The following is a 17,549-nucleotide window of genomic DNA, read 5'->3' on the forward strand; positions in this document are numbered from 1 at the left end:
GTGGTGGCAAATGAGAAGAACTTTAACCAGGGTTCCCACACATTTTTACCAATGAATTTCCACGACTATATGACAATCATTCAGCGCAACAACGAGTCTCTTACTCCTAATGTATGTGCAATGCCCAAAGACAAAGCAAAAATAAAGCATAGAATGGTATAATTCCATTCCAAGTTTCGTGGTAATGGTTGTTTTTGCTACACCACCTAGCCTAGGACATAGCTCACTGGAATACAAGACTCATTACGGCATCCGTATTACTCGTCCACTGCCTTGCATTTGCCCATTCATGAATGAATGAAGTAATGAAGGATGCATGGATGTTTTAATGCTAGGTTGCACTGCATAGGTTCTGAACTTATGAACATTTTAATGTCCAGGTCTGAATATTTTTTACCCGATTCTATAAATGTCTTCTAAATCCTTCTTCTAAATTAGTGGTTCTCAAACTTTTTCATGTCAAGGACTCCCAAAATTACATGTATTTGGCCACGGAACCCCATCTGAAAATATTTAGTTCCAGGGACCCCGAGAAGCAAAATTTGAGTTATATTCAAAGATTTACACACCATTTTTCAAAAAAAGCAGATCTACAAGCACGCAGCGCGGCACCGCTTGTATATCTGCTGTTTTTCAATAGCTAAAGATATTTTGTGGTTAAAACAAAAAAGTGTTTTGCACTATATTCTGATAGTAATAATGGTCTGCCCTCTGTTACCGAACAAACACTATAGCAATGACTACTATCAGAAAATAGAGCAGCCCTTTAAGCTTAACGTGTCCATCACACAACACTGGCTCAGCTTGTGAATCAGTTCTGTATTAAATCACGGCCTTTCAGGTCTTTATTGGGGTTTAACCCCTGTACTTTGGCCCTCCTCCTCCTCCTCCTCCACCTCACCTGGCCTCCATCAGGCCGAGCGCCCTCTCCTCCCACTGCTCCGACACGGTCAGCAGCTCCTGCAGGCGGGCCATGGCCCGCTCCACGGAGCCGTGGGGCGCCAGGCCCACGCCCTGGTCGATCAGCCTCCTCATGGTGTCCAGACACAGGCTGTGGGGCCGGCCGCTGGCCTGCTGCACCGCCTCCATCCAGCGCGCCTGCTCCAGCCGCTCGCGGAGCAGGGGCAGCTGCTGGAGCTCCACGTCCAGGCCCAGGCTCACGTCCAGCAGCGTCTGCAGCTCCGCGGGGCTGGGCGTCTCCTCCGAGGAGAGCACCGCCTCGCTGCGCCGCTGGAACTCCTCCACCCGAGTCAGGAGGTCCTGTGAACGAACGGGAGAGGAGCGTGTCAGCATTTCGACATGGCATCTGTTCCAACGCAGGGGAATGTTAACCTGGTGAAATGCTAACCTGCTGACACTGGTGAATGGTAACCTGGTGAATGATAACCATTATGCCTAAACCTAACCCAAACCTCAGTAAAACTATGCCTAAACCTAACCCTAACCCTTAGTCGAAATGATGGGACGTCAAAATAGCGAGATTTCACCCCTGTGAACACCATGATGAAAGTCAAACATGCTTCTTTTCACGCTATGAACGGTGAATGTGAACAAATCTTTTGAATGGATCATTACCGTGAACGAAATGAACGAGATTGCCCATCACTAGACTACAGAGTGTAACTAACCTTTAGTAAGGGTCCCTGGCTACAGAGTGTTACTAACCTTTAGTAAGGGTCCCTGGCTACAGAGTGTAACTAACCTTTAGTAAGGGTCCCTGGCTACAGAGTGTAACTAACTTTTAGTAAGGGTCCCTGGCTACAGAGTGTAACTAACCTTTAGTAAGGGTCCCTGGCTACAGAGTGTAACTAACCTTTAGTAAGGGTCCCTGGTTACAGAGTGTAACTAACCTTTAGTAAGGGTCCCTGGCTACAGAGTGTTACTAACCTTTAGTAAGGGTCCCTGGCTACAGAGTGTTACTAACCTTTAGTAAGGGTCCCTGGCTACAGAGTATAACTAACCTTTAGTAAGGGTCCCTGGCTACAGAGTATAACTAACCTTTAGTAAGGGTCCCTGGCTACACAGTGTAACTAACCTTTAGTAAGGGTCCCTGGCTACACAGTGTAACTAACCTTTAGTAAGGGTCCCTGGCTACAGAGTATAACTAACCTTTAGTAAGGGTCCCTGGCGGATGTTACACGGCAAGTTGTCCAGTTGTCCCACAAACGAGCGCAGCTCCTCCACCGTCAACAGGTTCTGACTTTGAGTCTTTCCTCCTCCATAGCGATACCTTCCATACAAATGAAAATCGTCAAGAGTGGGGGAAAAAAAGCTTTAAGTTGGCTTCCTCAAAATAATAGTTGCGAGGCGTTGTGAGCATGTAGATCGGCTATTTTCACAATTTCTGCCTCTAATATTTGACAAATTGGCCAATGTTTAATTAGTCATTTCAGAGGTATTAACAAAATCAATAACCAAAGACAATGCATAGCTATTTTTCCAGGACCCTTGATCAATTCCAAACCTTTTCCAGTACTGGAAACAGGGTTCCCACGGTCATCAAATTCATTCAATTTCATGACCGTGGGAACCCTGTTTGCACCATGTATGTCTCTTCCCGTTGAGGAATATAAACATGTGATCTAAGCACCTTGTCGGTCTCTTCCCGTTGAGGAATATAAACATGTGATCTATGCACCTTGTCTGTCTCTTCCCGTTGAGGAGTTGCTGAGCCATCACAGCACACTTCTCAGCCTCAGTAGTGACGGTGCGTAGCTGCTGCAGAAGGTCCGGCTGGGGGAACAACTTGCCCTCTGCCTGCTCCACCAAGCTGCGGAGATCTTCCAGACCTGAGAGCACAGCCAAAAGAGAAGCATCTGTGTAAACAAGTGGTTGGCTCTCAAAACCTTTTTGTGTGTCAAGGACAGACCCAAATTGATATGTATTTGGCCACATTCTCTTATCTGTAAAAGGTTATTCAACATTTTATGCTCACTATATTTCCAGGCTCTAACAGTTATAAATAAAATGCATTTCTACAGAATAAACAGAAATAAATAATTGACCGGATCCGTTTTTATGTAGCATAGTGAAGGTTTTAGACATTCAAATTATAAAACAGAATTTGCAAAGACTAAATAAATTAAAAAAAAATTATGAGGGCACAGGGAGACAAACAAGGCACCAACATAATTTAATAAAGATAAACTGAATTCAATTAAACTACGCATACAACCAGAGGTGCATTAGTGATTCAATGTTTGGGGGGGTTGCTTATCTAGAGACATCCTGCGCACGTCGCTTAACACCTACTATGGTGCTACTATACAGGCCTTATGCATACAGGCTTGTTTCTTTGTGAAAACACCCTGTTGTGACAATAAAGCGTTGGCGAGGTGTGAACTTGGGGGTTTCCGTTTGCGTGAGAGGCGAGACCTCTGCTCAGAAAAGATATGGGGGCGGAGGGGGAGAGCGACCAAGACTAATTCAACACTGCATGCAACAAATGCACAAGTAAAGCAAATAAAACGCAAATATACAGTATTTATAGGATAAGTGTTCAAATGTGGAATATGTACTGTATGTATGTGGACTGCTCTTGCAACTGGTTAACCCATTTAGGCCTAGGATTATTGACCGCTTTAACAATTGAAAAATAGCAGATATACAAGCTCACAGCGCGGCACCGAGTGCCGCGCTGCGAGCTTGTAGATCTGCTATTTTTGAAAAATCTTTGAATATATCTATTTAAAAGAGAACATTTGTAAATCAAATATTTGCTTCTGGGGGGTCCCTGGAACAACATATTTTGAGATGGGGGTCCGTGGCTAAATACCTGTAATTTTGGGGGTCCTTGACATGAAAAAGTTTGAGAACCACTGATTTAGAGGAAGGATTTAGAAGTCGGGTCAAAGATCGGGTCAAAGATATTCATAGACTTGCACACATTTTCACGATTTTTCAAAAATAGCAGACCTACAAGCTCGCAGCGCGGCACTCGGTGCCGCGCTGTGAGCTTGTAGATCTGCTATTTTTCTAAGGTTAAAGCATACAATAATGGTTAAAGTGGTTAAAATCTAACGCAACTCGGGCGCGTTCCAGGTATTTGAGAGTTAAGGATGAAAATGCTTTCTATTATTGACTCACTTCTTTTCTTCTCCAGTTTGTTGTTATTGTCCAGGACATCCTGGACGTTGTCCAGCCAGTCTCTGATGGACTCGTGACGGAGCTTCACTGCTTCCATCATGGTGTGTAATTCATCCAGAGAAAACCTGAAACTGTAGCAAAGACATAGTTGGTGTCAAAGTTAGGGCTGTCACAATTATTACATAATCGTCTAATCGTGATTATTTGACCTTATCGCAATTATTTTGTCATAATCGTCATAATCGTGAATGTTGAAAAATGTCCGAAATAGTGGAAATAGCAGATCTACAAGCTCACAACGCGTCGCATCGCGACGCGTTGTGAGTTTGTAGATCGGCTATTTCCACTATCAAAGTAATTTTTTAAGTAGTAAGTTGTCAAATATGTCAGTAATTTCTTTGTATATTTAGGTTATGTGTCATATCTACCATGTACAACTTCAAAGCCTAAAAGCCAAACAGAAATGTAATTATCAACGACAAAAACACAATTAAATCGTTAATCGCCAATTATTTGAGTGACAATTAATCGTCATGTAAAATGTCATATCGTGACAGCCCTAGACTCAAGAACCCCTGACTGCTCCCGATGTGCAGGTTGGTGCCTTGCATGGTTTCCTCTGCCATCGCTGTGTGAATGTAATGCACAATCCATCTGAAGTTCTTTGGATAAATAGTGCCATATAAATGCACCATTTACATAGAAATGTATTATGTGTGTCCACACATAAAAGGAATACAATATGCAGGGTTCCCACACATTTTATCAATTAATTTCCAAAACCTTTACAGAATATTTAACCCGATTTCCAGGACTATATAACAATGATTCAGCTCAATAACAGGTCGTTTACTCCTATGCGCAATGCCCAAAGACAGGTAGTGTATGCCAGTGGTTCTCAACCTTTTCAGGCCGTGACCCCCGAAATAATCATGTTTTAACTGGGGACCCGGCACCCTGACGAGCACTAAGAGTTGAGGAATTTTGTATAACACGGTTCTATTGTGAAAATAGCAGTTTGGCCTTGTGCCCCTCAAAACAATGGCATGACCTGAGGCCACAGTGGCCTTAATACCCCAGCTGATTGAACCGCTTTCTCCTGTCTCTTTCTGGTCAATATGTAGACAGTAGACACCAGTGTCTCTTTCTTGTCATGTAGACTCCAGTGTCTTTTGTTGAGATTCTGAAATCGTAACTCCACGAGTCCCAATCTTTAAACCAATTCAGTGACTTTGGTTGGTGCAGGGCTGAGCATGGATCAGATTGTAAATACCATCATTTATCCATTCACTGCAGATTAGGTTATCATCCCTAACCCTTAAATTCAACACATTCTTTCAATGGACTAAAATCTTATTTTATTTGATGTCCTTCCTGCCCTGGCATTTGGCCTTTGTGCCCTTAAGAAAATGGACAACACCAAAGGCCTTGCCCCAAAATGACGAAATTCCAGGCCTGGAACTCGGTATGGGTTCACATTCACAAATTATGGGTACCAGAATGGGTATATCCGTGAAGGATCCAAATGCTTGTGGGCAACATGTGTACTCACTAGGGCATTCACCAACTATTCGAATATTCGAATATCAAAGTCACTATTCGACGCTGTTCACCGAAGTCGAATATTCGCTTATTTTTATTGTTTTCTCTTTAAAAAAATATATACTTTATAAAACTTGGCTAGATAGGAAGTCATAAGAATGAGTTGTCAATGCCACGGGTGGATGAATTTGTTAATGCTCTATACCAGGGGTTCTCAAACCTTTTTAGGCAGTGACCCCCAAAATAAACATATTTGAACCCCCCACCCTAACAAGCACTTGGAATTGTAGGTATTACATTTAATGTGACTCGGTTCCACAGATAAATACATGTAGATCGGCTATTTTCACGATGTTCGCCTCTTGCTTACTTAATATTTGACAGTTTGGCCGGTCCTGACGGATATTCGACTATTCGAATACTTTGAGGTCGAATAATTCGAATACTAAAAATCAAAACTCGGTTCGAAGTGAAGCGGTGAACTTTTATTCTATGTGTTCTAGAGCTATGAACTCTGTGTTCTAGATCTATACATTCTTCCAATTCTGAATGAATGAATGATTTTATCTGGAGGGCCAAATTGTCATGTGAAGCTTGACCAATCCTCAATTCTGGACGCACGGGACACACATATCTTTCAAAAAAAATTAATTGTCATGTGAAATTTCAAAGTATGGTCTCGTTGGACATTTTTAATCATCCAATCATCAGACCGGGACGGACGGGACACACATATTCTGGATGTACGGGACAGATAAAACCTGTTCATTCTGGACTGGAATGACCAACCATATATGGACATGTACGGGACACACAAAGCCACTCCTTGGAAGCGGCTTTCACCGCTTCAAAAATCACTATTCGTGAATTGCCCTAGTACTCACTGGAGGGTGTAGTTGTCGGGAGAACAGGGGCACAGCTCCCAGGGGTGGTGCAGACACACCAGCTTGTCGGGGCTGCAGGGACAGGTGATGCCAGACAGGTAGCAGGTGGTCCGGCACTTGTGGCACTGGCGCTCCTCGTCTGGCATGAGCTCATAGCGTACCCGCTGAGCCTGGACCACGCCCTGGTGGGGAGGAGGATACACATGATTACCACCTTCTACAGTCAGCATTACAGCTCAGCTGGAAGGGTGGAGAGGAAAGGGCTGTAGCGTACGTAGACATTAGATCATATTTTAAAACTGGTTTTATGTCACGAAAAGCCATCATCTTCAAAGGACAAGAAAACACATTATAGACAGAGAACACTGTCATTGTGCTTTGGAATTATACATTTCGGTAGCGAAAATAACTCTGAAATCACATAATTCTTACAATTAAGACACGATGACTTCAGAAGACTGTGTTTTAGCTATAAAAAAAAAAGCTGTGGTTAAAAATCTTAGGCACCTGCTGATACACGTATAATAAAGACATGGGTTTGGATCAGGGGTTAGTCTGGAGTTGGAGCGCTGGGGATCGCCACTCCAGTGGTTGTTTGAGCTGCACGCGCACATGCATGGACGTGCACATTCACACCTCGTACCAAAGCTTACAGAAGCTGCCGAGTGACAACAGTGTGAATTAAAATAAGAATGACCGTGTTTTTTCCGAGACTGGAAGCAGGTTGGAGTCTACATCATTCCATTGGGAGAGTGCCACGCTGCGAGCTTGTAGGTCTGCTATTTTTGAAAAAGTCGTGAAAATGTGTGCAAATCTTTGAATATATGTATTTTTTAAAGCAAGCGTTTGTAACTCAAATTTTGCTTCTGGGGGGTCCCTGGAACAAAATATTTTGAGATGGGGGTCTGTGGACAAATTCATATCATTTTGGGGGTCCTTGACGTGAAAAGGTTTGAGAACCACTGACATAGTAACTGAGCTCCAGTTAAGTGAAAAGGACATTTTCTTTGACGATGGCTAGCCAGATTGCTGACATAGAAAGCTAGGTTTTTCCAAAAATCTTAGAAGGATTCAAAAGACACTTATAGAATCGGGTCAAAATTCGAATTTTCACAATTTAAAAAAAATAGCAGATCTACAAGCTTGCAGCCGCACTGTGAGCTTGTATATCTGCTATTTTTCAATAGTTAAAGCATAAAATAATGATACACAATAATGTGTACCATTTCTGAATGGGTTAACGGAACCGTGGCTTTGACTCACCATTTTGTCCAGCTTGTCCCTCAGCCCCTCCTCTTCGTGTATCATGTCCACCATGTCTTTGTGCACGGTGTGAGCCAGCTCCATGTCCATGGTGTCTGCCTTGGCCGCCATGTTGCACGTCAGCTCGTCGTGGGAGAACACGCAGTAGCGGCTCAGCTGGCGGTAGTGAGCCACGCACTTACGGCCCAGAGGCATCTGGAGAAGAAAACAAAATGTTACTGTACAGTATTTTCTGGATTATAAGGCGCACTGTCAATGAATGGTCTATTTTCAAACTGTTTTCATATATAAGGCGCACCTGACTATAAGGCGCACATAATAGACGCTACCGTTGCGTTATGCATCCAACAGATGGAGCTGTGCTAAAGGGAATGTCAATGTCAATGAATGATCCATATATAAGGCGCACTGGACTATAAGGCACACTGTAGTTTTTTGAGAAAATTAAAGGCTTTTAAGTGCGCCTTATAGTCCGGAAAATACGGTAAATTAATTTATTATAAAATGTTTTTTTTTTTTTTTTCTCCAACGTTGAGGACACAGGGCAAGGAATTGCCTGCAAGGCCATGAGTAGGGATGGGACATTATGACAATTTCGTGTCACGACTATTGTGACCAAAGAAATTTGCGATTTACAATATTATCGTGATAATCAAAATATCCCCACGTCCTTCTGGCAATGAGACGCGTTGTGAGATTGTAGATCTGCTATTTTTTGGCAAAGAGATTTGGTAGAGAGTGAAAAAAAGGGTTAGGGTCAACTATCAAGTACGTTATTTCCAGGTCCGTTTTACCGATTATAGAGGGTTTAAATGGTACCAGATATGCAGATCGGCAAACAAAAGGTGAATTGATCCCAGTGCATGACGGAGGATCATTTCATGATTAATTTAAATCTTCATGATACGATTATTGTGAACTAATGCCCTACTCAATCATTCAACCGAAGCGTTGGGAGCTTTTAGATCTGCTACTTTTGCTGCTGCTGAAAAGTAACAGTTTTGGAGGTGAGGTTTCCATCTGATAGAGACGATACGCCCCCTTGTGTCCTAAGAAGTGACCTGGGACCAGAGCAGTGTTATGATTGGTCCAGGGCCCTGTGACCTCACTGACCTGGGACCAGAGCAGTGTTCTGATTGGTCCAGGGCTGAGCATGTATGAACCTTTGACTTCGGGAGTTTGTGCAAATATTTGCCATTTCTAAATCATAAATTATGTGAAAAAACAACTTTTATCTTACCATTTACTACCCAGTAAAAAATGAAATCATTTCCAACCCTTAAAGTCAAAACAGTATTTCTGTTTTTTACACAGATACTGCTTTTTTTCCTCAAGGTCACAAAATGTACTGTAAAACTGCAACAAGTATTTAGCTACCACGGCTATAAGCCTCGCTGGGTGATCACAAATTAACCAAAACATTTCCTCAAGGTTTTTGCAGGCAGGTTTTGCGTTACATAGTTTCAATATGCCAAACAGAGATCAAACAATTGTTTTGTTTGATGGCCTTGCCTCCCTGGTGTTTAGCCAGTGTTCCCTCATATATTTATACCACAGTCTGAAGTGGCCTTGCCTCCAAAATGGTGTCCATGACTCCATGGTGCAGAATATACTGTAAACATGTTCTTCTTACTAGCGATATCGTGGTAAAAACACAATAATCGTATCGTAGAGATTTAAATTTATTGTGAAATCGTCCTCCGTCATGCACTAGGATCAATTTATTTGCTGAGTTGCGTATCCGGTACCATTTAAACTCTCTATTGGTAAAACGTACTTATAATATATGTACTTGATACAGTCTTTTTTTCACTCTCCACCAAATCTCTTTGCCAAAAAATAGACGATCTACAAGCTCACAACGTGTCGCAACACGACGCGGTGTGAGCTTGTAGATCGGCTATTTTTTGGCAAATGTTCCACCCCAGGATAATGGATGTTGGGGATATTTTGATTATCGCGATGATATCGTAAATTGTCTTTGGTCACAATAACCGTGATATGACATTTTCATATCGTCACATCCCTACTTCTTACCCAGTCAGAATATAAGCATGTTCTTCTTACCCAGTCCATAGTGTAGAATATAAACATGTCTTCTTACCCAGTCCATAATGCAGAAAATAAACATGTTTTCTTACCCAGTCCATGGTGCAGAAGTTGACAGCCTCCGCAAAGTTGAATCCCTGGTTGAAGCCACTGTGGTAGGCTCTGGGGAATGTGATGACAAACTCTCCTGCACACTGGTTGGTGCGAAAGACCTACAACAAAAGAGATTACAGTTAGAATACATTTTGTTTAAAGTTTGTCATTTTTAAACAGTCCATATCTTCACACCTAATTCTGCCTGTTATAGACTTCATTATTATCATCATCATCATCATCATACCGTAATTGTAGATGTACCGATACTGAGATTCAGATTCCTATAAATTGTGTATGGGTCGATATAGAGCACTGACCCCATCCCGGTGTGTGATTAAAAACAACTCTAGGACAGTGGTTCTCAAAGTGGGGTCCAGGGACCTCGGGGCTCTACAAATGGAACCAAATGAACACTATGGTTCCATTTCTACACTCTCCCCAGTTTTGGCGGTCCTTAAAATTAAAAAGGTTTGAAAAGCACTTCATTATTATTTCCACTTTTATTTGTACTTGTTATTTATTTTTATCAAGTCCTTTATTTCCATATACATTTTGTTTTTTCTCTTGTTTTTTTTTCTCTTTTCTTTCTTTCTTTTTTTTCTTCTCTTCTTTTTTTCTTCATGAAAAAAATAATAATAATCTGAACACTCTTATAACTAATCAATGTCTTAATTCATGAATACGTAGGATAGGCATTCACAAGATTTCAGCTTCTGCCTATTCCTTTTGATCACCTGTAACAATGATTTATATGAATGCATAACCTGTATAAAAAGTATGAGATGATCAAATAAACCAAACTAAACTAAACTAAAACTGATCTAGGAATAATGTAATATCTATATAAAACAGTACATCATCATCAACTGAAGCATTCAAAATAGAAAATAATTGATTACTGTAAATGATACAAATGATGTGGTATCAGAATGGCATAGACTGCTTATGTGATACTGTTAATCGGAACAACTCTAATGGTAATCATCTAGACCAGGGGTCTTCAACAGGGGGTCCGGGACCCCTAGGGTGTCCTCAGAGTTACTACAGGGGGTCCTTCAAATCTTTGTGTGATAGAAACTTATCATCCTTAGCATCCATATTCTGAGAACTTTAGCCAAAAATAGCAGATCTACAAGCTCACAACGCCTCTGTGAGCTTGTAGATCGGCTATTTTTGGCAAAGAAGTTTGGTGTAGAGGGGCAAAAGAGCAGACTAAGTACAGAGTGAAAGGTCAAGTTTATTAAGTATTGACGGTTCAAGTGGTTAAATATCTGACAACACAATTTGACATGAATCCAAAATACACTGATGATTGTGCCGCCAAACGATGAAACTATGGTATCTATGGGTTGTGTGGGGGGTCCCTTCTTCATCTCTCTCTCGACTAAGGGGTCCTTGGCCTGAAAACGTTGAAGACCCCTGATCTAGACATTAATTCATCATTCATCATGGAGCGATTTTCTTACCGGGACCCCGTTGTTCATCAGAGTGTTGGGGTTCATGATGGTCACCAGCTGGTGCAGGAGATCAGGCTGGGACTCGAACAGCTCGGGGGCCAGTTTCTTCATCACCCCTTCCAGCTGCTCCGCCGCGTAGCTGGGGACGCCGTACCACGTCTTGGGCTCCCCCCTGTGGGAAACAAACACCTCAGTTCATTAACCCATTAAGACCCGGAACACGTGCGTGTCGCGTTTTTTTGTTTTTTTCACACTGATTTTTGACATTGCACTATTAGTATTTTGCTTTGTTTAACAATGACAGTGAGATACTTGTTGCACTAACTAGCATTGACTGTTACGGTCTCTTTTTGTAAGACACTTTATGTATATATACTTATATATTATTCGCCCCCTCTATTGATGCACCTTCTCTTTATTGGTACTGCTCTTGTTTTTTTCCCCCCTCTTATCTATCTTTTTTCTTACTTCTCTGTAACTTTATAAATAACTGTATACTGCTGTGCTACAACTGGACAACTGAATTTCCCCCTTGGGATAATAAAGGTATCTATCTATCTATCTAAAGACGTGAACCGCTTTAACCATTGTTTTATGCTTTAGAAACTCACAGCGCGGCACAGAGTGATGCGCTGCGAGCTTGTAGATCTGCTATTTTTGTGAAAAATCATGACAATTTGTGTCTTTGAATGTAATGACCCGATTCTATAAATGTCTTCTAAATCCTTCTAAGGTTTTTGAAAAACGCATGTTTCTAGTCAGTGGGTCTCAAACCTTTTCATGTCAAGGACCCCCTAGAATTATATATATTTTATATATATTTTTTCATTCCCCCCCTCCCCCTCTGCAAACCACGATACCAGTGACGTTCAGTTTCCTGTTCACAAAATCTTGATTTAGTTAGTAAAGACAAAAATAGGGCTGATACAATTATCATTGGGAAGGAGAAGGAAAAGAAAACTTGGTGGTTTACTAATGGATTTTGCAGACTAGATAGAATCAGTTTTGTGTACTTCCTTGATGGAATACAGAAACATATCATTGACGCGAGCGAAACATGGAATTGGGAGCTTCCATTCTTACACAATTCTGTGCAGGGAAATAACCCTGAATTCAGTCGCAGATTGGTGGAATTTGTGATCGTTTATTTTCAAGCGAGCTGTGGTCAATGTATGACTATTTACATTTAGCAGGCAAAACCACAACTATGACAATGATTTGTGGCAATCTAAAAGCAGTAAACCACCAAGAGCCCAAAAGGCCTGAATTATATCTAGTTGTACAGGGGTGTCACGACTTGTAGATCAGCTATTTTTGGCGGCGCACGGAACCAGTTCACCAAGTATAAATCAAAGCTAAAGGTAGCTCTCCACCAAACAGAACAGCAGATTAGTATAGACTGGCAGTCGAATGAAGTCGGGAGATCGGTTGGTTGGAAGGCGTGAAAGAACGTTTCTGAACACACCTGAGAGCCGACACCGACAGACTGCTACTATGGGGCTAAAAATAGCCTATGGCCTTGATGTCTTTTTCAACAACAAGCCTGCGGCTTAGGGTGGATCTTAAATTACCTTTTTTTGATTTTCTTGAGTCTTACCCCCAATTATGTTCCTATGTACAAAAAACTGCTTTGGTTAAAATTTGGTTGAATTTCAAGCATATTTAGAGGTAGCTCAATCAAGTCAAAGATTGTACATTTTATTGGTCAAAATCGAATTGCACTGCCTGCACATTTAAGTTATATATTACACATTATTCTTATACTATGCACAGAAATTATATTTTTTAAGCTTACAAATCTAAACACAAATCTGATTACATGTTTGTCATATGTCAAAACAGAATTAATGTATTGTAGGAAATAGCAAAGCAAAGAATGACAAATTGCTATTTTTCAGGTAACGTGGAGAATGACTTTATTGCACACTCTTCAGTCATACGCACAACACAACAAGCACACAGCCCCACTTGTTTACCCCCAAAACCCCTGAAAGTCACTGCAATATAGTAACTTAGTAGTTACTGATCAATTAAAGTTGATTTGCGGCTATCGGGATACTTGTGCCGATGGTTCTGCACAATTTGCAGCAAGTACTGGAGTTGGGTCTCATCTTTGGTGATGAGACCACAATATTCCTGTATTAGGGTAACCCCACGCTCTGCATGATCATTGACAACATTGATTGTCTTCATTACAGCCAGAGCTTCTTGGTAGTCCTCCCTGGTCTCCCACTCATCGGGATCAACATCAAGGAAGTCATCTGGGAGATCCATCAGTTTGAAGAGCACCTTGGATTTGGGAGATACAAAATCTTCAATGTTCTTCCTTGCAACTGTTCCAAGGTCAACAGTGATTCTCTTCATATGCCCCTGTTCATCCTCTTCATTTCCATCTTTCATGGCTCTCACCATCAGCCTCTTTGTTTGCGCACTCACTTGACTGTCAAACAGTGCAAGTCCGACGATCTCTGGAGCCAAATACCACAAGTGATTGGAGAACTTTTGAGAAGCAGCTTTAGACACCTCAGGATTTATTGATGCATATTCCAGCAACGATTTTAACAGTTGCAAGTCATTTAGTGGAGCGCTGACAGCAACAGGAGCTACCCATCATGCCCGTTGGATGGCAAAGGTTATTTATTGTTTGAAGATCTGGATGTTTCATGGCCAATTCAAACTGACCCGCAGGGAAGAAAAAGCATGCATGGATTTGTGCATTTTTGCAGTTTGCATTTATGTGAAGGCATGGATGATGGCACCTGTTGCTGTCAGCGCTCCACTAAATGACTTGCAACTGTTAAAATCGTTGCTGGAATATGCATCAATAAATCCTGAGGTGTCTAAAGCTGCTTCTCAAAAGTTCTCCAATCACTTGTGGTATTTGGCTCCAGAGATCGTCGGACTTGCACTGTTTGACAGTCAAGTGAGTGCGCAAACAAAGAGGCTGATGGTGAGAGCCATGAAAGATGGATATGAAGAGAATCACTGTTGACCTTGGACAGTTGCAAGGAAGAACATTGAAGATTTTGTATCTCCCAAATCCAAGGTGCTCTTCAAACTGATGGATCTCCCAGATGACTTCCTTGATGTTGATCCCGATGAGTGGGAGACCAGGGAGGACTACCAAGAAGCTCTGGCTGTAATGAAGACAATCAATGTTGTCAATGATCATGCAGAGCGTGGGGTTACCCTAATACAGGAATATTGTGGTCTCATCACCAAAGATGAGACCCAACTCCAGTACTTGCTGCAAATTGTGCAGAACCATCGGCACAAGTATCCCGATAGCCGCAAATCAACTTTAATTGATCAGTAACTACTAAGTTACTATATTGCAGTGACTTTCAGGGGTTTTGGGGGTAAACAAGTGGGGCTGTGTGCTTGTTGTGTTGTGAGTATGACTGAAGAGTGTGCAATAAAGTCATTCTCCACGTTACCTGAAAAATAGCAATTTGTCATTCTTTGCTTTGCTATTTCCTACAATACATTAATTCTGTTTTGACATATGACAAACATGTAATCAGATTTGTGTTTAGATTTGTAAGCTTAAAAAATATAATTTCTGTGCATAGTATAAGAATAATGTGTAATATATAACTTAAATGTGCAGGCAGTGCAATTCGATTTTGACCAATAAAATGTACAATCTTTGACTTGATTGAGCTAACTCTAAATATGCTTGAAATTCAACCAAATTTTAACCAAAGCAGTTTTTTGTACATAGGAACATAATTGGGGGGTAAGACTCAAGAAAATCAAAAAAAGGTAATTTAAGATCCACCCTACTGCGGCTATCCGACGGTCGAAAGCGTCTTTTTCGAACCTTCCCTACAACTTGCTACCGGTGCGACAGTGTACCCACCACCCATTCAACGGCAGATTGCCTGCAACCAATGCTTTCCAAGGTGTACCGCCATCGACCGCGTCGGTGCGGTGGAGAGCTACCTTAAAGGCCCGCTGACACGCCCCGAAATTATAATAGTATGATACAGTAGGTCACGTGGTCTCTCTGAAAACGCTCTGAAACAGTCTGAAACTCATGTCACAGTGCAATCTGCCCCTCGCCCCCCAACAACAGCTGACCAGTACAGTAAGTAGTCTAAGTACAGTCAATTAATTTGATTGGCTTATAATTGCGCATAATTGCCCACAATGACATCATAAAAATATGAACTCATATTTTAAGATGACTTTTTAACTCCTTCTCTGCCTTTTCAAAATGGCTGCCAAAAAATGTAATTTTTAGTGCACGGAATCATGCACGCCCATGCCTAGTTCATGCACCATGTGTGTGCATGCTGTTCACAGCTTTCAAACAAAAAAATCCGCTTGGAAATCCGTTCAGGCATTCATGAGATAGAAGCCATTATGTTTTCTTCAAATGTAAACAAACATGGCTGCCATGTTTGAAAGATGTGGTTGGTATGGGGGTTAAACATACAATTTCGCGATTGCGATCATGCCTACTACATCTTTTTTCAAAATGGCTGCCAACTCGGAAAACTCGGGCCCTGGCGGCCTCAAACAACGGTAATAACTCGGGAAACTCGGGAGGGGGCAGCAAATGAGTTTAAAGTGACAATACCCCTTTAGATGAAAACACAGAAACCAAGTACTGCCATCCATCCACCATCAGTACTTCTACACGATGGTTGACTGTGCAATTCAGCAAAGAGGAAGACAATGAGAGAGCGCCCTCTTCTCTTACCAGTGCAGGTAGTTAATGGAGTAGCTCCAGTGGTCCTCGATGTGCCAACAGAAGGAGGAGAAGCACATGCCCACGTAGAGCCAGGGTAACTTCATCCCGCAGATGTCGGCCGTGACGTGGGTCAGCACCGAGGCGTCCAGCACCGGCATGTTGTTGAGGTTCCACCCAGCGTTGAGGTAAACCTGCAGGCCAGAGAGAGAGAGAGGTCACAATACTTCCTTTAACCACAAAAGACAATTTACACTTTTGGCATTTAGCAGACGCTCTTAATAACCAAACGAATCTATAATCTGTACATTGAAGCTATACACACTATAGCAGGGTTCCCCGATTAGTTTTCCGCAAGGGCCGAATTATGTCTAGGGTACCAAGCCGAGGGCCACAACATTGCAGGGGCGACGGTGGTGTTCCTGCTACTCCAGTGACAGTTCAGATATCGTCGTTGTCGGGTGAAAATCTTGTATGTCCAAAACCGTTCGTTTTGCATTTATCATTTTAAAAACGATTTAAACTAGTGAAAACAGCCGATCTACAAGCACACAATGCCTCGGGGTGCGAGGCGTTGTGTGCTTGTAGATCAGCTGTTTTCACTACTTTTGTGCGACAGCCTCGTATGATGAAGTAGGGCTTTACTTTGTGAAAGAACGTACACATTTTGAGATACGAGGTTTCCACCCAACAATGACAATATACTAATGTTGTTGCTGCTCTTATACCACCATTATTACTGGGGTTGGTGGGGGCCAGACAGTAGCCCCCGCGGGCCGCCTATTGGGGAACCCTGCACTATAGGATGACAGGTCAACAATGACAATGCCGAACGGGCTAGGGGCCGGGCTGAGCCTGAATTCCATTTTAGTCTCGTGCAGGGCCACTGCGATGTTTTCAAAGACAACCAATGTGAATGTTGGCCAGCGGGGAAAAAGCAATGGCATTGGGGAACAGTTCGAATCGATCAGACCCTTAAGGTGTCTCCACACCAAACAGCCTACAGGAGACTACTTCTGACTGTACACAGACTGCAAAGAACTGCAAAGAACTGCAAAAAACGAAGCACTTTTATTTTTTCAGACGACGCCGACTGTAGTTACTGTATGGCAGTGGTGCCAGGTCTGCTCGTTATAAGCAACGTTGATCCTGTTTTCCTATAATGTTGCTAGTTGTGGGTTGCTTTTGTTTGGGCTTGTTTCTGAAGTGTAGTTGCTTATTTGGCCTTGCTTTCAACATTATTTTATAAAATAACTAATGTAATAGAGCTCAGAGGTGAAACTGGTCACTGCTTTTGGGCTTATTTTCATAGACCTGGTCGCTTATTTCACTCACAGAATCTGGCAACCATACCCGGAGGCACTGTGTGTTCTCCGTGCAGAGGAGAAGGAAAAAAAAAGAACAACAACAACACGGGGAGCTGCTGCACTATTTACTAGCTTTGCTTTGGATCAGATTGGAATAGGAACTGAGAGT

General features: G+C 42.1%; 1 protein-coding gene across 1 annotated transcript in view; it reads right to left on the reverse strand.

The window, feature by feature from the left end:
* The window catches only part of kdm5ba (lysine demethylase 5Ba), a 47,521-nt gene that overhangs the window by 11,612 nt on the left and 18,360 nt on the right, over nt 1-17,549 (reverse strand). The window contains exons 11-19 of the mRNA XM_080728959.1: nt 16,086-16,267; nt 11,387-11,549; nt 9,917-10,036; nt 7,776-7,970; nt 6,513-6,694; nt 4,087-4,217; nt 2,639-2,789; nt 2,110-2,230; nt 902-1,260 (exon numbers count right to left, since the gene is read on the reverse strand). Of these exons, the coding sequence (XP_080585085.1) occupies nt 902-1,260; nt 2,110-2,230; nt 2,639-2,789; nt 4,087-4,217; nt 6,513-6,694; nt 7,776-7,970; nt 9,917-10,036; nt 11,387-11,549; nt 16,086-16,267 (1,604 nt within the window). The remainder of the gene's footprint in view (nt 1-901; nt 1,261-2,109; nt 2,231-2,638; nt 2,790-4,086; nt 4,218-6,512; nt 6,695-7,775; nt 7,971-9,916; nt 10,037-11,386; nt 11,550-16,085; nt 16,268-17,549) is intronic.

Source organism: Nannobrachium achirus (assembly GCF_963921795.1).
Source record: "Nannobrachium achirus genome assembly, chromosome: 6".
NCBI classification, from domain to species: domain Eukaryota; kingdom Metazoa; phylum Chordata; class Actinopteri; order Myctophiformes; family Myctophidae; genus Nannobrachium; species Nannobrachium achirus.